The sequence below is a fragment of the Gekko japonicus genome, unplaced genomic scaffold (genome assembly GCF_001447785.1).
Source record: "Gekko japonicus isolate JY-2015 unplaced genomic scaffold, Gekko_japonicus_V1.1 scaffold669, whole genome shotgun sequence".
In the NCBI taxonomy this organism is placed as follows: Eukaryota; Metazoa; Chordata; class Lepidosauria; order Squamata; family Gekkonidae; genus Gekko; species Gekko japonicus.
Genome location: NW_015167073.1, coordinates 453,323 through 477,754, shown reverse-complemented (window position 1 = coordinate 477,754; position 24,432 = coordinate 453,323). Strand labels below are relative to the sequence as shown.

Below are 24,432 nucleotides of genomic sequence, written 5' to 3'. Positions count from 1 at the left end.
GGCCAGGAGGAACCCCCGCTTCTTGCCTTCATCGGTCACATCGAAAAATTCCAGCGCGGACTTGGCCCCTTGTACCCAGGAGGGCCAGTCCTGCGGGCGGGCTATGTCGAAGGGCTGCAGCAGCCCAAGCCCCGGTGCAGTCGCCATTGTGCGCGTCGGAGGGGGTGCGGGAGGAGCGGTTCCGTTGCTCGCAGGATCGCTCATCGGATCGGCTGCTTCGCGTCCTCCTAGTCCCTCACGACGGCCCGGCTCAGTTGCGGCTGAATCCCACCTTCGTCGCCACTGTTATGTAGTGGGTAGCCGCATGGATGAACGACAGACAACGACGTGGTGCATAGCACGCTTTATTAGCACACAACAAGACATGAGGATAAACGGCCGGCAGGCCAACTATATACACACCTGGGGACCGCCCCTGGTCACCATTGGTGGGTTCAAATCTCCCGCCACGGATCCCATTGGTTCCCCAGAGGAGGGACTAGGATCCTAGTCCCCATTGTTGTTCGGACTGAAGCTAGGGCATATGCGCTGGCCTCCGGTGGCGGTCAGCGGACACTACAGACACCCAGCTCTATCTGTTGTTGGACGGCCACCCAGGCTCCACCCCAGAGAGTCTGGACAGGGCTTTGGAGGCTGTGGCTGGGTGGCTGAGCTGGAGAACTATTAAGCCGTGCACCAACGAAGGACTCAAGGATCCAGCTGCCAAAATGTAGGCTATGAATAGATTCTGGCGAGCTTGAAGAGCCCATACAGGTGGGGGTTCGGGTGGTGCAAGCTCCTGAGAAAATTTTGAAATCTGACCCATTGCAGGGACATTTTGAGTCCATATGAAATGGGTATTAGAGCATATTCAAAGGTCGATATTAAGTACTTCAGCCCATTGGCTTATGATTCTGTCACCAAAATAGCAGTATTTTAACAACAAACACTTTAAAAAATCCATCAATTTTGTTGAAAAATTCACTCATTTAAAAAAAAGAAAGTTGCTTCAGGGCCCTTCCAGGATTAGGGGCCCTGAAGCTTAAACTTCATTGGCTTCATAGTAGATCTGCCCCTGGATGAGAGGGTGGGCCAACTGCCAAGTCTACGAGAGAGAGAGAGAGAGAGAGAGAGAGAGAGAGAGAGAGAGAGAGAGAGAAAATTCTCTTAACCCTTTCCCTCCCACATGCTCTTGTATGCAGAGTTACAATCTCCAACACCCCGGGTTCTACCTCGCCTCATGCAGGGCTCAGGTGGGTGCCACTGTCTGCCTCACACTGCCTTGCATGGGTCTCAGCCGGGCACTGCCATCTGCTTCACCTTGCTTGGGGCTTGGCTGGGCACTGCAGTCTGCCTCACATTGTCTTGCACAGGGCTTGGCCCGGTGCCACTGTCTGACTTGCTCTGCCTCGCATAGGGTTTGGATGGATGCAGAGGTCTGCCTCGCCTTGCATGGGGCTCCCCTGGGCCAGGTGCTGCCGTCTGCCTTGCCTCATGTGGGGCTCAGCCGGGTGCCACCATGTGCAGGGCTTGGACCAGAGGGGTGTCATCGTCTGCTTCACCTTCTTTGGGTCTGGACTTGGGCTAGGTGCCACTGTCTGCCTAGCAGGCTTGGCTGGGCGGGGCACCAGCATCTGACTTGCTTCATGCAGGCTCAGCCAGAAGATATCACCTCCCCCATCTTGCCTCTTCCAGAGAGCTCTGTGAAGGCACAAGGAATCTCCTTTCCCCATCCTCCACTACTTCCTCCTTCCCCTCCCTGAAAGCCCCCATAGACTCTCCCCTTTTCCTTCTTCCATCTCTCCTTTCCACCCAACAGCCAACCTACCTTTGTCTGCCCATCTGTCTTCAGCTCCCCCCCCCCCCAGAAGCCTCTACCTCGGAAAACTGGAGCCCAGTTAAGTGGTGGCAGCTGCTGGACCAAGCCCACTTGTATGATAGGGAACCCTCAGGGACTTCTGGGGGGCATATCACTTTCCCCTGTGTCTTTTGCCCACATAATTTCCCCTTTCCCTCCTCTTGGCAATCCCCATATCCTTTCTTCTTTCCCTGCCGCATTCTCTCCTTCTCAGCCATTCACCAACCTATTATCTGCCTGTGGAAGGTCGGTAGTTCAGCAGTTCGAGACCCGAGTGTGCCGCATGATGGAGTGAGTTCCCATCTCTAGTTCCAGCTCCTGCCAACCTAGCAGTTTGAAAGCAAGAAATTGCAAGTAGATAAATAGGTATCACTTCAGTGGGAAGGTAACAGCGTTCCGTGCACCTTGGTGGTTAGTCATGCCGGCCACATGATCATGGAAACATCTTCGGACAGCGCTGGCTCTTCGGCTTTGAAACGGAGATGAGCACCGCAACCCTAGTCGGACTCGACTGGCTTTCGAGCAAGGGGACCTTTACCTTTACTTTACCTTTCTCCACAGTGGGGACCAAAGCAGCTTACATCATTCTCCTCCACTCCTTTTAACCTCACAACAACCCTGTGAGGTAGGTTAGTCTGAAGGCATGTGACTGGCCCAACATCACCCAGTGAGTTTCCATGGAAAACTGACCCTTTCCTGAAGCTCTAACTGCTACCCCACACAGGCTTTCATAGACACATCCAGAGCTAAGTGAGTTATGTGAATCATGTGGTATCAAGTCACCCATTGGTTGCTGCTGATGAGCTGCCCCTCAAAGACAAAACAGTCCTGAAAAGGCCCTGCCCCCTCCTCCTGCCTTTTAGTGACAGAAACCAAGCCTGGAATGTTGTGGTTGCCTAGCAACAGCCACTGAGGGCTTCAATTTCTTAAAGCTATAAGTGGTCCCATCATGATTTTGATTTTTTTACCCCCCCCCCAGTTCAAAGTTAACTACTAAACTGTACGGAATACATTTGGGGAAATAAATAAGCACATAGGACGTTTATGAGATCTTATGAGATGGCAGTCAGGGCCGAAAAGAGAGTTTTCTATGCAACCAGGATTGCATCTGCGAGCTCGCGCCCAGCCCAATTATTTAGAACAATTTGGTCATTAACAGCTCTGCCACAGGGCAGGCGAAATGCTAGGGAATTGGATATTGGCTGTGAGGCGCGACCTCCCCGCTATAGTTGAGACAGTGAGCGAACTCGAGGCTCCTTGCACGTCTTCGGTTCCGGGTTTAGAATGCTTCAGCCTGCTCAGTCTGGAGGAAGTTGACAGATTGCTTGCATCGGTACGCCCAACCACACGCAACCTTGACCCGTGCCCCTCCTGGCTCATTAAAGCGGGTCACTAGGGGTTGCGAGGTGCTCTCAGGGAGATTATCAACACGTCCCTTTCGGAGGGATGGTTCCTGGAGGCACTTAAGGAAGCGTTGGTCCGCCCTCTCTTGAAAAAACCTTCTTTGGACCTGGCCGAATTGGCCAACTATCGGCTGGTTTCCAATTTGCCCTATTTGGGCAAACATATTGAGAGGGTGGTGGCGGTACAGCTGCAGGGCTTTCTGGATGACGCTTCTGCCCTAGATCCTTTCCAGTCCAGCCCCTCTCCCAGTTGGTCCCGGGGCATGGGACAGAGACTCTTACTGACGACCTCCAACGGCATCTGGATCGAGGCGGTGTGGTGGCGCTGTTGTTGTTAGATCTGTCGGCCACGTTCGATATGGTCGACCATCAGCTGCTGACCCACCGCCTCGCCGACGTGGGAATTCAGGGGCTCGTCCTTCAATGGCTTGCCTCTTTTCTCCGTGGTCGGGGACAAAGGGTGGCGATAGGGGAATAGTCCCGGAGACACCCTCTTGAATGTGGGGTGCCTCAAGGGACAGTTCTGTCCCCTATGTTGTTTAACATCTACATGCGCCCCCTTGCCCAGATTGCCCGGAGGTATGGGCTTGGGTGTCATCAATATGCAGATGACACCCAGCTCTATCTGATGTTGGGAGGCCGGTCGGGCTTTAGTCCAGAAGATCTGCATCGGGTGTTGCAGGCCGTGGCTGGCTGGCTCCAACTTAGTCGGCTGAAGTTAAACCCGGCGAAGACGGAGGTCCTGGGCCTGAATCGGGGTGGTCTGGGGGTGGGGCTCCCTCTCCCGACCTTTGATGGGGTGCCTTTGGTGCCAGCGCCTGAGGTTAGGAGCTTGGGAGTGCTCCTGGACTCCTCACTAAATATGGAGGCCCAGGTGGCAGCCACTGCCAAGTCAGCTTTTTACCCCCTTCAGCTGGTGCGGCAGTTGGTTCCCTTCCTCAACCGCAGTGACTTGGCCACAGTGATCCACGCGACGGTCACCTCGAGGCTAGACTACTGTAACGCTCTCTACATGGGGCTCCCTCTGTCGCAAATCCGGAAGCTACAGCTGGTGCAGAATGCTGCGGCCAGGCTGCTGATGGGTCTTCCTAGTAGGGACCACATCCGGCCTGCTCTGAAAGCACTGCACTGGCTGCTGATAGCGTACCGGATTCGTTTCAAAGTGCTGGTTCTTACCTTTAAAGCCCTAAATGGCCGGGGTCCAGCATACCTAATGGACCGCCTTTCCCCATATGTTCCCCCACGGGCACTACGGTCGGGGACGCAACATCTCCTGGTGATGCCTGGTCCCAAGGAGGCCAGGCTGGCGGCTACCAGGGCCAGAGCCTTCTCAGTGGTGGCTCCTACCTGGTGGAACAAGCTCCCGGAGGAGACCCGGGCCCTGTGGGACCTTGCACAATTCCGCAGGGCCTGCAAGACGGAGCTCTTCCGTCAGGTGTTTGAGTACTGTACCATCATTATCTGGCCCTGAAAGAAAGAACGACAGCGCCAAGCGTCATCTTTATGGAAGATCTATTTGGACGATCCAGAGCACTTAATAATAATGTCATAATATTGTAGAAATGATTTTTAAATGGTTTTTAAATGTGTTCTATGTGCGGGCTTATGCCTGATTGTGAGCCGCCCTGAGCCCGCGTTGCGGGGAGGGCAGGCTATAAATTGAATTTATAAATAAATAAATAAATAAGTTTGGCAACAATTAAAAAAAAATCAGATATGGATGCCCAAGGGAAACATGGCCACAAGGTTAGATTTGGGCCCCCACTCCTGCAATGTGAACAGTTACAGTCAGTTTAATCACCTCAGTATTCTGCAACTTTGTTAGCCAATACAGATATTCTGCTAAACGTGGGGACTCAGGATCCATTTATTATTTCAAATCAATTATTTATTTGACTTTATTTTATTTATTGTCCACCTTTCTTAAGGAACTTACAGATATTTTCTGTTCAGTCAAACCAACGCGTCAGGCATTCCAGTGTTTACAGTACGTCCCTTTCCCCCCAGCAGCTGGTCTGAGACCAACAAGGCCCTGATCCTTCGCGCCGCTCAGTTATGAAACTCACTAGCCATTGTCGACTTCTGCCAGTGGGTGAAGACTTTTTTCTTTCATTTGGTGTCTTCCCAAAGAACTGTTTTTGGCTATCCTTCTTTGTTGTGCTGCTACGTATATTTGTGCTTTACTGAATAGCTTGTTTCATATATACTTTATTGTGGTGGCTCAAGTGGTTAAGATGCTGAACTGCAGGCTGTGGAAGGTCGGTAGTTCAGCAGTTCGAGACCCGAGTGTGCCGCATGACGGAGTGAGCTCCTGTCTCTAGTTCCAGCTCCTGCCAACTTAGCAGTTCGAAAGCAAGAAATTGCAAGTAGATAAATAGGTACCACTTCAGTGGGAAGGTAACAGCGTTCTGTGCGCCTTGGTGTTTAGTCATGCCGGCCACATGACCACGGAAACTTCTTCAGACAGCGCTGGCTCTTCGGCTTTGAAACGGAGATGAGCACCGCAACCCTAGAGCCGGATTCGACTGGCTTTCGAGCAAGGGAACCTTTACCTTTATCTTTTTAAATGCTATTTTAATGTTTTCATGTTACCATCTTGTGGGGAAAGGCAGCGTAGAAATGTTTCACATAAAACAAGAACTAACTGTCCATGTGATGGGACAAAGTTTGAATCCAGTGGCACCTTTAAGACTAACAAAGTTTAGTTCAAGATATAAGCTTTCGTGTGGATGCACACTTCTTCAGAAATATGTGATGGTCGTTCTGCCTCAACCTAGCCTACCTCACAGGGTTATTGTGAAGATCACATACAGGAGGAGAGAGCCATTTATGCCACTCCCAGCTCTATGAACCTAGAATATGATAAAAATGTAATAGTGAAATGGTCCGTGATACTGTTCAGGCTGTTGGAGTGTGCCGTTGTCAGCTTTCAAGACGACAAGAAATGTAACAGTCAGTGTGAAAACACTCAAGAACCTTATTTACACTAGTCATTCGTGGCAGCTAGTGACCGCACAGACCAATGTCAACCCTCATGTTTTCTTCACAAAACCCATCTTCGCAGCACCTTGGCCATCGCTACATGGACATCCTTGTTCCGCAGAGTGTAAATGAGAGGATTCAGAAGAGGGGTGACCATGAGGTAAAACACAGCCATTTGTTTTTCATTTTCAGGAGATGTTCCTGACTGAGGCCTTATATACACAAAGATGATGGTACCATAGAACAAAGTGACCACTATTAAGTGGGAGCTGCATGTAAAGAAGGCCTTGCGCAGTCCGGCGGCTGACCGCATTTGCAACACAGAGAACAGAATGTGGCCATAGGAGGTCAAGATGACTGAAAAGGGTCCCAGGATGACAATCCCGGCAAACATAACAATGATATGTCGTGTGACGCGGGCGTCATTGCATGCAAGCTTCAACACCATTGGTATCTCACAGACAAAGTGGTCGATACAGCAGGAGCCACAGAAGGGATGCTGGAAGGTGATGCTCACACATATGGCGGCAATGATAAAGCCAGCTAGCCAGCAGGCTGAGGCCAGCTGGAACTGCCGCCATTTCCCCATGGCTGAGGCGTATACTAAGGGATGGCAGACGGCTAAGTAACGATCGTAAGCCATGATGCCCAGCAGAATTGCTTCGACAGAACCCAGCGCCAAGGTCATGTACATCTGTAATGCACAACGGACTAAGGACAATTCTCCACGACCTGTTAGAAGGTGGTTCAGCATCTGGGGTACAGTGCTAGTGATAAAACCGATCTCCACACTTGAGAGGTGTGAGAGGAAGAAATACATGGGTGTGTGGAGGTGGGAGTCGACTCGCACCAGCACTATAACCCCTAGGTTTCCCAGAAGGGTAAAGATGTACATGAGGAGAACAAGCACGAAGAGGAGAATCTGTGTCTTACGGTCACTGGAGAGTCCCACCAAGATGAATTCTGTCGTAGTGGTGAAGTTGTCGTCCCCCATTCAGAGCGTCTTTCCTGCACAACAGTGGAAACATTCATGCCGAGACATTCTCTCAGAATAGGGAAACTGTTTTTTTTTTTTTAAGCCAGCCTTTGTGTCAAAGGGCAACAATACCACTCCATTTAACCCAGGGGCATGATCTCAGTAAGAACAGCAAAAAACCCCCAACAAACCCTCTCTGCCCTATTCACTATAGTCCCTTTACCTGAATATACCCCTTAAGTGTGTTGAACTGTGAGGGGAGTCTCAGGGGGAAGCCATGTTGGTCCACAGCAGGAAAACTAGGTCTGAGTTCAAGAGCACCTCAGAAACCAACAAGATTTTCAGGGTGCAAGACTCTCAGAACTTTATGGTATCCTTTGTTTGACCTTCACGTTTTAAAGCATTCATTATTTCTCTGGCAAAATTCCTATGGATTCTTATGGATTCTTCACTCTCAGCCATGGTTAGCACCAATGTTCCCTCTGTGGAGTCCTGTGTGCAAAAATTCTGCTTTGTGAGCTACCGGCATTAAAGTTGTGAGCAGGTGAATTGGCTACTGAATAACTTAGTTTGCTCTGGAATCATCCTTCCTGAACTAAGACAAAAATGTGTGAGCCGGAGGCTAAAAAACTGGGAGCTAGCTCACACTAACTCAGCTTACAGGGAACACTGGTTAGCACTATGGTTTATACCTGCTTTCCAGTTGGCCTGTATAGGGGAGACTCCACCAACACCTCCTTGGCACCTTGAAGGCAGAGACAATAAAGCATCCTATTCCACGAACACTGAGTTCAGCTTTCCTGACAAAGTCAAGTTGGCTTTTCCATGCTTCTTCATTGCCTGTCACTTTTAGCATTTAATACTCCTCCCACTGATTGTCACATTGCCTGATGTCTCAGTTGTATCAATTGTTATATAATCAACTGTAACGTAATTAAAGAACACATCGTTTGTGTCCATTTGTCCCATGATCCATTTTTAGGACACTGGGTGAGTTACCAGGGGATAATCTCCTATCAATAAACACCTGTTCTCCTAACAATAAGCACCTATAATAAAAGAATGACCAGCCACCTCTGGAACTGCAGGATAGAAGAAAAGCTACTTTCTCCCAGACAGATCCACATCACACTTGTTGAGTTTTCCAAGAACCCAAATAGGACCGTGACCCCCAAATCCCCGTTCTCAAATGTATTTAAGAAATAATAGCAACTGTAAGATAAGAGTCAGATGAAACAGAGAGGTAGCAAAATTGGCAGATGAAGCAATTTAGGGGCTAGAAAACCCCAAGCTGAGTGCAAAGTGCTTTCATTTAAACCAGACATTTCCAGACTTTGAAACCCCATCCCATGATGTAGCCTTGAGCTCTTATCTCCCAACCTGCAGTTGTTGGGTGATTATTCTGATTTGCCACCATACCCAGAGAACAATCATCTGTCCAAATGGCAGGTTATATTAAAAGCTAATTTTAAGCCAAGTTTTTTATGTGCACACCTCTACCTATCAGTGAAGTGCTTTGATGTTAGTGAGGTTAATGAAATATAATGTAGTCCCCTTGCCCCCACACCCCATGTTTACAGCAAAATTCTCACACGCAGTTGCTTTACTTAGAATGGGAAGCCTCCGTACATCTCAGGTTCCCCTAACCAATGCTTAATATCAACTACAATGATGGAAAATATCTGAGTGCACTTAGGTGCTAAATCAGCAGTTCTCTAAGTATGTAGAAGCCTTGCATTTTCACAAGCATGACCCAAATACCTCCACAGTTTTGTTCAATGGCTTTGGGCAAGTTGTCACACTTCAACTTCACCCACCAAAGTTGCTTGACACTAAAATCCTAGGCAGAGTTATTCCAATCAATGGACTTCCACTGGAGTAATTCTGGCTAATTTCACACACACTGGATAATGCACTTTAGCAAGTAGTTTTCCCAGTTTCGCACAGGAAAATTCACCTACAAAGGATTGCTAAAGTACATTGAAAGTGCATTATCCAACACAGGTGAAATTAACCCCTGCATAGGGCTGCATTTTAAAAGGATAGCATAGGCGATACAGAAACGTGCTAGAGACAAACACTGCACAGTTTGCCCATCAGCAAGTAACACCGCTCTTGGCTTGGTCAGGTTATTAAGACCCGAACACAATTTCTCACATAAAGCCACAGATAGAGGCTTTCTCCATGTTCCCTTGTAAACAGGCTCGTAGCTACAGTGGGGCATTTCGGGGCTTGGCCCCCTGACTTCCTACCAAGGCCCCACAACTTCCATCTAGCCCAGGCCCCCTGCTGCTGCTACCCCTTCCCCAAGTATGGCTTGCTTCCACAACTGAACATCAGTGCTCCCCAACTTATTTAAAGCCCCCCCGAATGACAAAATCCTGGCTACGGGCCTGCTTGTAAAGGTTGTCTATGGCGATCTCAGGAGCCAAGTATTGTGGTTTGTTCCTCCAGAATGAGATCACTAAGCACACAGAGTTTCGTATCTGAAAAACAGCAAGAATGACCCTTGGATGCGTCAGTCACTTTCTTGCTTATGACCATGGGTCATCACAACATAAAACTAGATGTGCGTTAATCGGTTTTCTTATGTAAGACAATCAGGGAAGAATGAAAGAGCTCATTGAAGACTCAGTAGCTGATTTCGCACTAGAGCTGCCTCGATGTTGCACCGCCACTTGCCCCGATACTATTGGTCAACTTCACACCCGAAGCTGCGGGGCTACATTTTGACTCGCGGCTTTGCCCAATTTCCCCCGCAGTTTCGTGATCCTGTTTTTTGAGGATCACGAAACTGCGGAGGAAATCGGGTGAAGCCGCGGGTCCAATGCAGCCCCGTGGCTTCGGGTGTGAAATTGACCAATAGTATCGGGGCAAACGGTGGCGCAACATCGAGGCAGCTCTAGTGTGAAATCAGCCAGTGACTTTCAAACAGAGGGATAGAGGACTAAATGAGGTCACCGGTCCATGCAAGCTGTGTTCTTTACCAATGATTGACCCAATCTCATTTATTGGGGAAACCTGCAGAACCGATCACGAAAAGACCAAGCCATCACTGAGAAGACTGCCTGTGGCAGGATCTACATACCTGAACTCCTAGTGCTTTCTTTCTCCAGTACAACAGCGTAAGTATCTAGGATTCCCGAGCTGTAAAATGGCAGGGAAATTTCTGAAGATCCTCCAGAACAAATGACAGTTGCTGGATATGTGTGTATATATATATATATCCTGTACATGAAATTATCATTCCAGCCCCAAAAAGAAATGGTCCCTGTAGCACTGTGCTGTCTACCGAAACCAGCAGCTGCTTTCCAGGGCCTCAAGTACATGTCCTGAAAATCTCAAGGACCTTTAATTTGCATGCAGAATATGGACTCTGTATTCCTACTCCAAAGCCACCTTGAGAAGTTCTCCTCCAGGCATTATAGAAAGTCTTCAACTGAGGGTGACTGATCACATCCTGGTCCCTTCAGCTTGCTAATTACTCTCAGCACTAGAAAACTGGCAACATGCTGGCGGTGGGGAGTTTCTCCTCCCTTTGATCTCAAACATTTGATGTTTCAAGAAGATCTCCATGGAAAAGGCACCAGTCCCTTTAGTGCTTTCTTCTAGATCACTGGAACTTTTTCTTATCTCTCAAGTTTGAAGGACGTAATGCTACAGCTAAGGTTTCTGAAGAGTAACCTAACGAGTGTGACACAGACATGGTTCCTCCACAATGTGTAGAGGACTGGACTGAGGATGGAGTGGCCAAGAAACAAAAGATAGCCACATGGCTCTTCTGATTTCTCCATCTTCTCTGTTGATGGTCCCATTTCCTTCACCTACAAAAAACATCTGTTTCCTTATTACCGGAGTGATAAATTCCAGTTCTGCTTTCATACTCACAATAAGAAAATTAGCTTGAGGAATTTCATTCCTAGATTTATTTCTCCTCTAGCATAGTCCATGCAAATAGCAGGCCTTATCCCCCCACCATAGGTGACCATTCGGGTTGCCAGCCTCCAGGTGTGACCTGGAGATATCCTGCTATTCTAATTGATCTCCAGAGAATAGAGATCAGTTTCCCCGGAGGGTGGACTGGAAGGCGGATCAGTTTCCTGCTTTGAAGGGTGGACTTTAAGGCACTGTATGCTGCTGAGGTCCCGCCCCTCTCCAAACCCCGCCCTTCCCAGGCTCCACCCCCAAAATCTCCAGGTTTTACCCAACCCAGAGCTGGCAACTCTAGGATGCACACACATCTAGACATCAAATGTATATTGTTTTCCATGCCTTGATGGGCTGTTCCACTGAAACCCCTCTGATCCACAAGTATTTTGTCGATTCTGAATACAGAAGAAAAGAATAATTGCTTTCTTTTCTCTCTCTCTCTTTTTTTTAATGTTTTATTTAAATGGCTGTCTGTTCATTGTCTGGGGAGCAGTCAAATTTTTTGATATGACCAAGAGGGAGAGGAGTTGCAATTCCCGGATGGGTTCGCATGTGGGGTGAATGTCCAGTGGCACTTCAATGTGCTTTATGCTTTTGCAATTATATCCCTATCAGAATCCCACTGACGTCAATGGACTTTGAAGGGCATAACTCTGCTTAGGATGGCACTTTGAATCTCCTTGGGCCTTGTGGCAATGCTAGAGGGTAGGCTAAATTGAGATATGATGCCTTGCTCAAAAGCCATGAGGTAATAGGAAGCCTGCAGAAGGATTTGGATCCGTACCTCATATTTCTAGCCCCATGATTTGTCTACTGATCAAACCATGTGCGACAATCCAGAAATAATATCTCATTTCTATATCTCATTTCAGAACTTTGGCCCTTCTAGCTTAGAACTGTCAGTTCTCACCGGTGGTGGATTCTCAGGATCTCAACCAGAGGGAGGGTCTTTCCCATCACCTGCTACCAAGGATTCTTTAACTAGTGATGCCATGGCTTGAACCTTCAGCATGCTACTTCTCCATAAATGCCTGCCCTTTTGACTTCGACAGCAGAGACCGCGTTATCTCTCCTTACTGACTCCTCCATTTTTGTACCTGTCATTCAGCCCGATTAAGAGTCCTGAAAAACTCATGTTCTCATGATTTGTGACACTTTGGTTGAGAGGAGGAGATAACAATTTATGCCACTCTCCTTTCCTTGATTCTAGGATTTTATTTATTTATTTATGAGATTTTTATCCCATCCTCCCCTGCGAGCGGGCTCAGGGTGGGGTACAGTGCACCAGCAAACACATAAAAACAGTTTCATATCATTTAAGTTAATATCGAAAAACTCAACTAAACCAACACGATAGCAAGATGGAACACATAAACCTCAGGGATATAACTGTATAAGACTCTGGAAAGGGCCATTAAGGTAATAATTGGGCCCCGGCCTATAATACGAGTTGGTATAACAAATAGACTAGGCTGACTGAAAGAGGGCTGGTTGGAGCAGGAGAGGCCAAATATAATGAGACACCCACCACCTCAGCCAAAGGCCTGGCGGAACGGCTCTGTTTTACAGGCCCTGCAGTATTGCAATAAGTCCCACAGGGCCCTCATCTCAATTGGGAGCATGTTCCAACAGGCTGGAGCAAGAGCCAAAAAAGCTCTGGCTCTGGTCAAGGTTAGGCGGATGTCTCTTGGGCTGGGGATTACCAGTAAACGTTGTTCTGCAGAGTGTAAGGCTATTCCGGGAATGTATTGGGAGAGGCATGCCCGAAGTTATGTTGGTCCCTGACCATTTAGGGCCTTAAATGATAATACCATAATCTTGAACCTAATCTGGCACTCCAATTGGCAACCAGTGCAGCTGGTGGAGCACTGGCTATATGGGTGTCTGCAAAGATGTCACAGGAGGTGTGCCACTGCATTTTGCACCAACGACAGTTTCTGAGTCAGATGCAAGGGTAGCCCTGCGATATGACAATATTGAAATGGTCCATGATGTGGTTTAGACTGTTAGAATGTGCTATTGTTAACATCTAACATGACCAGAAATTTAATAGTCAGTGTAAAAACCCAACATTCAAGAGCCTTATTTACACTTGTCATCCTTGCTAAATGGTGGCTCTTCAGACTAAGGTCAACAATCGTCTTATCTTGACAAACGCCATCTTTGCAGCAACTTGACGATTGCCTCATGGACATCCTTGTTCCGTAGAGTGTAAATGAGAGGATTCAGAAGAGGGGTGACCACGAGGTAAAGCACAGCAATCTGCCTGTTACTATCAGCAGATATAGATATTCCGGATTGAGGTATAATATAGTTAAGGGTGATTGTGCCATAGAACATGATGACCACCAATAAATGGGACCCACATGTAGAGAAGGCCTTGTGCAGTCCAGTGGCTGACCGTATTTGCAACACAGAGAACAGAATGAGCCCATAGGAGGTCAAGATAACTGAAAAGGGTCCCACAATGACGATTACTGCGAACATAACAATGACCGATTCTGTGATGCGGGTGTCATCGCATGCCAGCTTCAAAACTGCTGGTATCTCACAGACAAAGTGATCGATGCAGCAGGGGCCACAGAAGGGATGCTGAAAGGTGATGCTCACACATATGGCAGCAATGATAAAGCCAGCTAGCCAGCAGGCTGAGGCCAGCTGGAACTGGCACCATTTCCCCATGGCTGTGGCATATACCAAGGGATGGCAGATGGCTAGGTAACGATCGTAAGCCATGACTCCTAGCAGAACTGCTTCGACAGAACCCAGAGACAAAGACATGTACATCTGTAAGGCACAGTGGATTAAGGACAATTCTGCACGTCCAGTTAGAAGGTGAGTCAACATCTGGGGTACGTTGGTGGTGACAAAAGAGATCTCCACACTTGAGAGGTGTGAGAGGAAGAAATACATGGGTGTGTGGAGGTGGGAGTCCAATCGTACCAGCACTATGACCCCTAGATTCCCAACAAGGACAAATATGTACACGAGGAGAATAATGACAAAGAGGAGAATTTGTGTGTTGCGGTCACTGGAGAGTCCCACCAAGATGAATTCTGTTGTTGAGGTGAGGTTTCTTGTCCCCATTCAAAGCTTCTTCCTGCAGAGTAAGAGAAACGTTGATACTGAGACTGTGGAAAAATACCTTTTTAGTTCCAGGACTGGGACTGACAAAAACCCCACATTTCGTTTGAAAGGTACCAACATTCAAAACTTTGAAAATGCTAATGGCCCTCCTGGCTGAAGACAACGAAATGGCCAGCTAACACCTGGGTGGGAATCTGTCACCTAGAAGGGGCATAGAGACTTGAGGGTGTGAAGGGCTAGTTTGGATCTTCTTGCAGATTTCAGGAGAGGATTCTTTGACCATTGAGGTGCCTGGAAACAAAGGAGATAGAATCCCCTGATATGGAGGGAGGGTTGTCCCATTTTGCAGGTCCACTTTGGCTGACTACATGTGGAGGAAAGGGCCCTCACACCTACGCTCCATCCTGAGGGCTACTATTGCCTTGTGGAACATACAAAGCGCCAGCTATCCATACAAACATTCCAAAGTAACGGAAAGCTTTTAGAACACCACAACGTCTAAACTAAAGAGAATGCCTAAAGTAAGGGATGGGGGAACTGCATTTTTGAACCATTATTTTTTATTCGTTGCTCGATGCATTGCGATGCAGAGTGTATGTATGGGAACTTTTTACTTTTTAATAAAGTATCCAAGCACAGATTAAAAAGCAAAGGGTCACATGGTTGTCCCTTGGTGTTTAGTCATGCCGGCCACATGACCACAGAAACATCTTCGGACAGCGCTGGCTCTTCGGCTTTGAAACGGAGATGAGCACCGCAACCCTAGAGTCGGATTCGACTGGCTTTCGAGCAAGGGAGACCTTTACCTTTACCTTTATCCAAGCACAGATTACAAAGCAAAGGGTCGCATGGTTGTCCCTTCCATGAGGTAAACCCACTTCCCATCCCTACTTCAGTGCCTCTGACAGAGATACGTAGCAGTGAAACCATCGCTAAAACTGCCCTTAGGCTTCCTTTAACGGTTAAACCCCACCCCCATGTTTCAGGTGAAATGCCAGGGATTTCTTTGTCTTCTCCTCACTTGTCTCATGCATCATAAAGAGAGCACTTGAGAAAGCAAAAGCCACAAGGTGAGACCTCTCCTCCTCCCCCCCTGAATTTTATTTGCCAGTCATACTTTCAGGCTTCTTTTCAGGGACAGTCTGACATCAATACAGAATGAGACTTTCTCAGAGGGAGGCTGTAGGTCCACCAAGCCCCGTATTGTCTGTAGCTCCCCAAGATCTCCAGTCAGAGGTCTACCTGGATCCTGCTACTAGATACCCTTTCTTTGAAGATTCCAGTCACCCACACACTTGTTTAACATCTTCTAGAGGGTCCCTACCTGATTTACCAGGGAGATCTTCACAATTCACCATGTGTTGGCTACAGAGGGTCTGCTTCGAAAAGAATGCTTGTGTCAGGTTCTTGAGACCTTAACTCCTAAGGCTTATTTCTCTAGTAGAAGAGCAAAAGAATCTAGAATTCTCCAGTGGTGAAACGGCTGGAAGTTTCTCAAGATCCCCCAGAAGAAATCACATTTTTTCAACACACTCACATATCCACACACAGCCAAAACATGGACCATATGCATTAGTGGCTGGCAGGGTGCTGTTTAATTTGCCACACACACATACACACACAATTTGAAGATGGAAAGAAGTTGTTCCTGATGCCCATCTTTCTCAAAGAGGTCCTGGCCTGCCTCTAAGATTGGGAAAGAAGCTGCTTTATGTTAAATCAGGGGGGGGGGGAAACCAGCCCTCTGTCCAGCGCTCTCTACTTTGACCAGTATCCTTGTGCAGTTCCGCAGGGCCTGCAAGACGGAGCTCTTCTGCCAGGCTTATGAGTAGGAGCCGCCGCCGCCACTACCCCACCACTGCGGTAGTGTTTCATCGGCTGCCCCCATTAAAGGGGGGTAAGCATTGCCTGGCAGGAGTTTACAGATAGTGTCGCGGGAGACCGCGCTATCAAGATAGCTGGCCGCCAAAATTGGGGTGGTTGTTCCCATCTTGGAAGAATTGACATAGGAGGATTACAGCACCGTGATGTAGCACAGATTTTATTGTGGTTTTAAATTCTGTTACATGTTTTATTGTATTTTATATTTCGGCTTTGCCGCATGTGAGCCGCCCTGAGCCTTTGGGAGGGCGGGATACAAATAAATAAATAAATAAAATAAAATAAAATAAATGTCTAAGCCATCCATTAGGTGACCTACCTTGCCCTGAAAATGCTAGTGGCCTTTGCGATGCTTGCAGAGAATGTGTTCTCAATTCCAGCTCCTCCACCTCTCTGAGAAGTACTCCTCCAGCCCACATTTAAAGCCTTCTAAGCGGAAGGTGCCCTGAGCTGGATGGCTTGGGCTAGCTTGACCGTGTCAGATCTCAGAAGCAGGGCCAGCACTTTCCACCACGAACACTGTTTCGTTCACCTGTTCTTGACAACTGTTTCATTCACCTGCTCTTGGCAACAGATACCACAAAGGTCTGAAAATTCAGGAAGATTATAAAGACTGTGGATCTGTTCCACAGGGACTGCTGTGATCCCTTAGGCTCTTCCCCTCTCTGTTGTAAATAATCCATTGTTTGTTCCATCAGCCTGTTAGGCCTGAAGCTCTTGAATGTGTGTAGGCCTTTCCCATCTTTCTGCAGCTGTTGTTCCCTTCCTGGGCCAGGCTGAACTGCCAGCCCTCTTGAGAATGCTACAGACTCTGAACATGGCCCAGGCTATTACCAACAGGTAGAGAAGGGCGGCGGGGTAATTGCCACACACCTGATGGTAAATGCACACACATTTGATCTCTTTATGGTGCTGCCAAAATAATAGTAACAACACCATAGATTACATAACACTTTGTTCCATGGATCACTAAATGTGTAGCAGTGAACTTTTGGTCATGCAAAGAGCTGGAGCTTCCATTAATAATTATTTTATGTAGGCGACAGTCAACGTCTGCGTTATAATCGAGGGCCTCACCCAAACAGGATCTGTTTTTTGCTGTAACCACAGGTCAAGTTACTCACTTGATTGGCCAGCCCTGTTGCTAGGGCTACTCCCAGCCAGGCTGGCATCTAAGCAGGCCTGTAGCTACAGTGGGTCATTTTGGGGCCTGGCCCTCCACTTCCTGCCAAGGCGCCCCCTTACTTTCATCCAGCCCCCAGGCCCCAAACTCTCTGGGCCACCCAGCGGACTCTCCACCAATGACCCCTCCCCAAGCGCGGCTTGTTTCCCCAGGCAGAGTGTGAACACTGTAAAAGCGAGTGTTTTTTCCAAAATTAATTTTATTTTTTATTTTGTGACCCCCCCTGACTTATATAAAGCCCCCCCCCCGAATTATGAAATCCTGGCTACGGGCCTGCATCCAAGGCTTTGAATACCCTCATTTTCCCCCACCTGCAGCCACTTCTAAAGCAAACAGACCCATCCTCCCCATTGGCAGAGCTGTGTGGCCTGAGCTCATCCTGTTTGAAGTTCCCCTTTGATTTCTCTTTGATGTTTTCTTTTGTGTTTCTGTGCTCCCTTTTGTAACTTCAGCCTTGATAAGGGCTTGGGGGGGGTGTTATACACCACAGGGTACTCTAACAGGAGGCTATGAAAGTTTGGGGAGACATTGCCTGTCAATGAGCATATGCAGAATAAAATTCTGAATTTCCCCCAGAACCTACCATCCTGCCTCTCCTCTCTTCTAATTTCTCTTTGGAGCAAAACAGGACTGATGCAAAACAGACTCCAGATTCCTAAAAAGTGGACTTGAAATGGATTGTTGGATTTCAGAGAAAAATTGGGTAAAGGGGATTTTAGAGAATGCCTCTTAACACTGCTAGCGAAGGATTTCTGTGGCAACAGGACTGGTGGAGGGATGCTAATTCCAAGCGAAGGGAAGAAGAAGGACCTGAGGCAATTTCTTTCTCTGAGCAGATGGAGGATTTCTATGGAAGAAAGAGATCCAGAGAACACAGCCTGTGGAATAACTAGGAAGGTAAGGGGCTGAAGACCAGCCACCTTCTGGCGTGGGCCTCTTTTGTTCCAGAACCTTTATGGGTCATCTATTGCTGTAAGGAAAAGTTGCTTCTCAGAGCCTATAAGGAAGAGAGGCCTTGCCAAACACCCAGTCCTTCCTGAAGTGTGTGAGCTGAAGGCCAGAGACTGAAGCTTACTTCTTCCCTCACTGTGACTTTGAGATTACTCAATATATTTCATTGTTAACCAGGCTTGTCCAGCACTACATTGTTTTCTTCACCTTTCAATAAATGGCACAAGCTGGCAACCAGCTGGAAACCCAGTGGGGGTGGAGACATGGGGAGGTGGGCATTGGTGAGGGCATGGTGTCACTTCCAGGTTTTCCTGGATGTCACATCTCTCTAGGGAACTCTAGGAAACCATAGAGTTTCCAGCAATTCCTAGAGAGCACTGAAGTCACTTCAAGGTTTCCCCTGGAAGTGATGTCACGCCATCGGCCCAACAGCCATTAGTGGCAGCAGGAAGAAGGAGAAGAAGAGAAGAAGAAATTGGATTTATACCCCACCCTCCACTTGGAGTCTCAGAGTGGCTTCCAAACTCCTTCCCCTTCCCCTCCCCACAACAGACACCCTGAGAGGTGGGTAGGGCTAAGAGAGCTCTGACACAAACTGCTCTTTTTCAAGGACAGCTGTGCCAGAGTTTGTGACTGACCCAAGGTCACATCAGCAGGTGCAAGTGGAGGAGTGGGGGAATCAAACCCGGTTCTCCCAGATTAGAGTCCGCACACTTAACCACTACACCAAACTGGCTCTCAAGTACAAGGGGCAGGAAATACCCTGCCTTGATTGGGGTGTTACAAACAAATAGGGAGATACACAGTAAGGAAACAGGTAACCAAAAACAAAAAAAAGTATATATAAATCTAGAAAAAGCCTTCAATAAGTGTCTATGAAAAATTCATTGTACATTTACAAAGGAAGTAGGATATTGCAGGGTATTGTGTTCCGCCAAAGGCTCCTTCGAAAGTAGAATGTGATAGTCTGGGATTATGCATACTTGGGTGTATCCAGAGGGAACGTGATGTATTAATAACATTTACAGTGCTTATCTAAGTGCTTACATTGAGTCTTGCTCTGTTTACATTTTTGTAATATGTATCTTATTTCGTATCCATCAGATTCAGTAAGCTCTGTTCTGATATTAAGGAAGCCCACGTTCTTCCCACTGGAAGGTCACTGGAAGTGCTTGTGATGGGTATTCTCCTTTAACCTAACAAGTCTCACAGCTTTATTGTGGGGATAAATAGAGGGGAGAACCTTGTATACCACTCTCATCTGTCAGTCACTTGAAAGATAGAGATGATAAGAAAGATGTTGATGATGATGATCAAATGATCTCACTATGGTTTCGTAATGTGGTTCAGACAGATACTAATCTCCAGAGCCACTGAGTCAACATCTAGGTACAGCAGAAATGTTGACGTTTTCCACACAAATGGGCCTCTTCACTCCTGCCTTTGTATTCCTTCGTGGCTTTCTTTCATTTCTGCAAGAGGTATTTGCAGTCCGAGGAGCAAAAACACATTTTGCTCCCTCTTGTGGTGCAGCAAGGGAATTCCCGAAAACAGGGATGTCTGATGCTGCCATGCAAGAGAGGACAAACTTCGTTTTTGCACCTTGGACTGAAAATACCTCTGTGGAAATGAGTGAAAGAGGCAGAGGAATAAAAAGGCAGAAGTGGAGAGACCTGTTTGCACGGAAAACATCTCAATCTTCCCTGCAAACACCCAGCACTCAAGAACTTTATTAAAAGTGTTGATCATTGGCAAATGAAGATTCCCTTGGACCAGTGTCGACACTTAATGTTTCTTCCCAAAGCCCAGTCTCCGCACCACCTTGGCCACTGCCATGTGTACATCCTTGTTCCGCAGAGTGTAAATGATGGGGTTCAAGAGCGGGGTGACCACAACGTAAAACACAGCAATTTTCTTTTCATTCCCAGGAGACATTTCGGACTGGGGTATGATATAGATAAAGGTGGTGGTGCCATAGTACAAGGTGACTACAGCTAGGTGGGAGCCGCACGTGGAGAAGGCCTTGCGCAATCCTCTAGCCGACCTCATTTTGTACACAGAGAAAAGAATGAGCCCATAAGAAGTCAAGATAACTGAAAGTGGCCCAAAGATGACCACGGCTGCAAGGAAAAAAACGATGATTTCTGTGATGCGGGTGTCATCGCAGGCGAGTTTCAGCACCATCGGCAGTTCACAGATAAAATGGTTGATGAGGCCAAAGCCGCAGAAGGGGTGGCTAAAGGTGAGGAACACACATATGACAGAACCAAAAAAGCCACACACCCAGCAGGCTGAGGCAAGTTGCAACTGGCGCCATCTTCCCATGGCAGTGACATAGATCAGGGGATGGCAGACGGCTAAGTAACGGTCGTAGGCCATGACGCCCAACAGAAGCGCTTCAGCCGAACCCAGAGATAAAGCTCCATACATTTGTAAGGCACAACGGATTAAGGACAAGCCTGCATGACCTGTTAGAAGGTGAGCCAGCATTTGGGGTATGGTGCTGGTGACATAACAGATCTCCATGCTTGAAAGGTGTGTGAGGAAGAAATACATGGGCGTGTGGAGGTGGGAGTCCGCCAGTACCAACATGATGATCCCTAGGTTCCCCAGAAGGGTAAATGTGTAGATGAGGAGAATGACTGCAAAGAGTAGAATCTTTGTCTCATGGTCACTTGAAAGTCCCACCAAAATGAACTCTGTACTGGAGGTAAAGTTTTCTGGCTCCATCCGGGGCCTTTCCCTGCAGAGAAAGAGGAATACTGAGAGATTCAATAGGAATAGCAAACCAGACTTTTCTTTCCTCGTGGCGAAGTGTATATAAAGTACCCCGTTTAACTCAGAATCCTGATCTCAGTCCAAACAGAAAGACTCTCTACTCATTCTCTCTAAGGTACCTTAAATCTGAATCTGCCTCCCGAATGTTTTAACTGTGAAAGGCATTCCTATCCTCTTTTGGCCAATATATCTAAAAGTATTCATTATTACCCTTCTAAAAAACTGGCACCATCCGTAACACGTGACAATGATTATTACTAGTCCTCTCCTAACCATGTTTGTGATCCCTCAATGTAGTGTCAGCATGGTTTATTTTTGTTGTTGTTCAGTCGCACAGTAGAGTCCGACTCTTCGCGACCCCATGGACCAGATCATGCCAGGCCTTCCTGTCTTCCGCCGTCCTCTGAAGTTTGCTCAATTTCATGTTCGTTGCATCGATGGCACCGTCTAACCATGGTTTATACTTGCCCTCTAACACCTGTTTGCCATCCTGCAAGCAGAGAAGCTAGAGAGTTCAGCAGTTCTGCCCAATGTTAGTTGGCTGTCTGATGAGTGTCATCTCTACTGCCTTTGTTTTTTCAGCAATTGCAGCACGTCCTGTTGTCTTAGTTGTGTTGCCTAATCAATGTATAATCCCACTGAGAAAAATGCTTGTCCTGGCACTGCTCCAGCCTTAGGATGGGAGGTGTGTTGTACCCTGTTTCCCCGAAAATAAGACCTACCCCAAAAATAAGCCCTAGCAGGATTTCTATGCATTTGTGGTATAAGCCCTAGTGTGTCTTCTTGAGAAAAAATAAATATAAGACAGTGTCTTATTTTCGGGGAAACACGGTATCTGTCTATTTAATTCTGAACAAGGCCCTAGTGTATGGATCAAAAAATCTACACGGTGGGGTTAGGGACAGATATGGGGATTTTCTGCAAACCTGGGGAACGCCCCAAGTTTTCAGAAAAATCTGAACTCTCCCATGACTTGGTTGTTTTCAGTCAAGAAGGAAGGAGACTGAAAAGGATACACAACTGAATGAAGGGAAGGATGCAGGGGAAGGGGAGAGAAAGGGGAAAAGCCAGGCCCATAGCTACAGTGGGGCATCTCAGGGCCTGCCCCCCTGACTTACCACCAAGCCCCCCTGACTTCCCATCTAGCCCAGGTGCTCCTTTGGGTGTGTGTGCAGGAGTATGTGCAGGGTGCCCCCTGACTTATTTAAAGGCCCCCCAAATTAAAGAAATCCTGGCTACGGGCCTGGGTAAAGCAGAAAGGGGAGAATAGACAAATGTAGGTGGATCATGAGAGAGAACAAAAGGGGGGATGCTGAAGGGGCTACTAGGAAAAGGGAAAGCTGAAGACTGGGGTTGTCAGAAAAGGTTAGGTAGGCTGGCGGGTATATGGGAGGGATTAAAGGAGCAAAGAAAGGGATGAACCTATAGAGGCTGCCAGAGAGAGATAAAAAGGAAATAGAAGAAGAGAAGAGAATTGGATCTACACCCCACCCTTCATTACCCGAAGGAGTCTCAGAGCAGCTTACAATCTCCTTTCCCTTCCCCTCCCCACAACAGGCACCCTGTGAGGTAGGTGTGGCTGAGAGAGCTCTTTCGAGAACTGCCCTTGAGAGAACAGCTGCACGTGAAGGAGTAGGGAATCATACCCGGTTCTCCCAGATTAGAGTCCGCACTCCTAACCATTACACTAAACTGTAGGGAGAGGACAAGGGATGGTGGTGGTGGTGGTCGATCATTCTCTGAATCCTCACAGTCTTCCCACTTTTAATCTATCAATAAGTGTTTATGCTAAGGAATCAGCATAACAAACAACAAAATATCACCCTCTGCAACTCCAGGAGAGCAGGAACACTAACTGTTTCATTTTTTAACCTCGACTGTCCAAATAATTTCCCCCTCCCAAACAGATAGTCAGGGCAAAATTCTCATCATCAAAGGAATTTAGGAAAACTTAGCAATCCTGGGCTAAGAGGATAAACAAGAAGGCAGCAAAATTTGTAGATGAGAAAATCTTTAGAGGCTAGAAAATCTCAGCTGACTGCAAAGTGCTTTCTTTTAAACAAAGTGTTTATGGAGGGGGAACCCACCTCATCCCATCCTGTAGGCTTGATCTCATTTCCTGGAGTACTACCAGTGGGTGATCATTCCGAGTTGCCAGTGTATTCAGAAACGACCATCCCCCAGAATGTCAAATGAACATAAAAACTAGTTTTAAACCCAAAATCAGAACAGGTGTCATTACTGACTGGCATTTTTCTGTCAAACTTCATTTGTGAGCCTGACACATTCAGCAGGCTTGATTTCATCCCTAACTGTGTGAGAACCAGAGTGTGAGTTGAACCTGAAAACATTTAAAAGACTTCTACACTACTGGAGAGAAATTCTGATTTCTAGAGTCGGACTCGACTGGCTTTCGAGCAAGGGAACCTTTATCTTTACTTTACCTGGCATTATGTTTAATGGCACACATGGCCCAGCCTGACAAAGTGACGTTTCTGTCAGACCTGTCTCTCATAACAAATGAGTTTGACATCTCTAGTTTAAAGCCTTTCCCCCCCTCTCAACCCTGTCTGTGAGTAAAAATGAGAGCTGCCTCTAGAATGGGCAGAATGTCTCCAAGTTGTCTAAAATCTGGCACGCGGGATCTCTTGAATGTATTCCTCAGTTGTGCATCGCAGCTGGGTGGGGAGGGTGTGAGACCCGGAAACGTGTTTCCCATTTGAGAAACCAGAGGAAATGATGATCAAATCAGTTCCCTAATTTAACTACAAACGTTTATGATGCTAAAAAAAACACCCTCAATTGAAATGATTAAAAATACAGGAGAGTTCAAACTAAATCCAACTTCCTGTTTGTGTGTGTCCATGTATGAATGCATCCCAACTGGAAAAACAAAGACAACAAGCTTCAAGCTTCGATCAGAGACAAACTGAACTTTTTTCTCTCAAAACCAGGCTCATGGCAGAATATCAGTACCTTTGCTCCTAGTGGCTTCTTCCTTCAGTAATAAGAACAGAGCGTCTAGAGTTCCTCAGAGGTAAAATGGCAGGGAAAATCTCTACAGATCCTCCAGGATATGTTACAATTTTGGGGGACACACTGCCAAAATATATAGATCCTATACGTACCTGGTTGGGAGGAGGTTGATTAACTTGCTACTGATGTAGACCAGAGTCTCAGTTAGAAGGACAGAACTTGATGCCCATCTTTCTCAAGGAGGTCCTAGTCTCCGACACTGGGAGAGAAGCTGCTTTATCTTGAGTCACAAAAATGGTCTCTCTAGTCAACCACATGCTACTTTGACTAACAGTACCTTTCCAGAGCCTCAAGTGGATGTCCATCCTTGCCCTGGAAACTCTGGGGACCTTCGAGATGAATCCAAAGTATGTACTCCAGATTGTAACTTCGGGTAAGCCCCTTGCGA

General features: G+C 47.3%; 2 protein-coding genes across 2 annotated transcripts in view; both read right to left on the bottom strand.

Moving 5' to 3' along the window:
• Positions 1-7,216, bottom strand: part of LOC107111727 (olfactory receptor 1009-like) — an 11,547-nt gene extending 4,331 nt beyond the window's left edge. The window contains exon 1 of the mRNA XM_015412741.1: positions 6,308-7,216. Coding sequence (XP_015268227.1) covers positions 6,308-7,216 — 909 coding nt within the window. The remainder of the gene's footprint in view (positions 1-6,307) is intronic.
• Positions 7,217-20,015: 12,799 nt separating this feature from the next.
• LOC107111726 (olfactory receptor 2T11-like) lies at positions 20,016-20,609 on the bottom strand. The gene has a single exon (XM_015412740.1). The coding sequence runs from the start codon at positions 20,607-20,609 to the stop codon at positions 20,016-20,018; it is 594 nt and encodes a 197-aa protein (XP_015268226.1).
• Between the last annotated feature and the right edge of the window lie 3,823 nt (positions 20,610-24,432).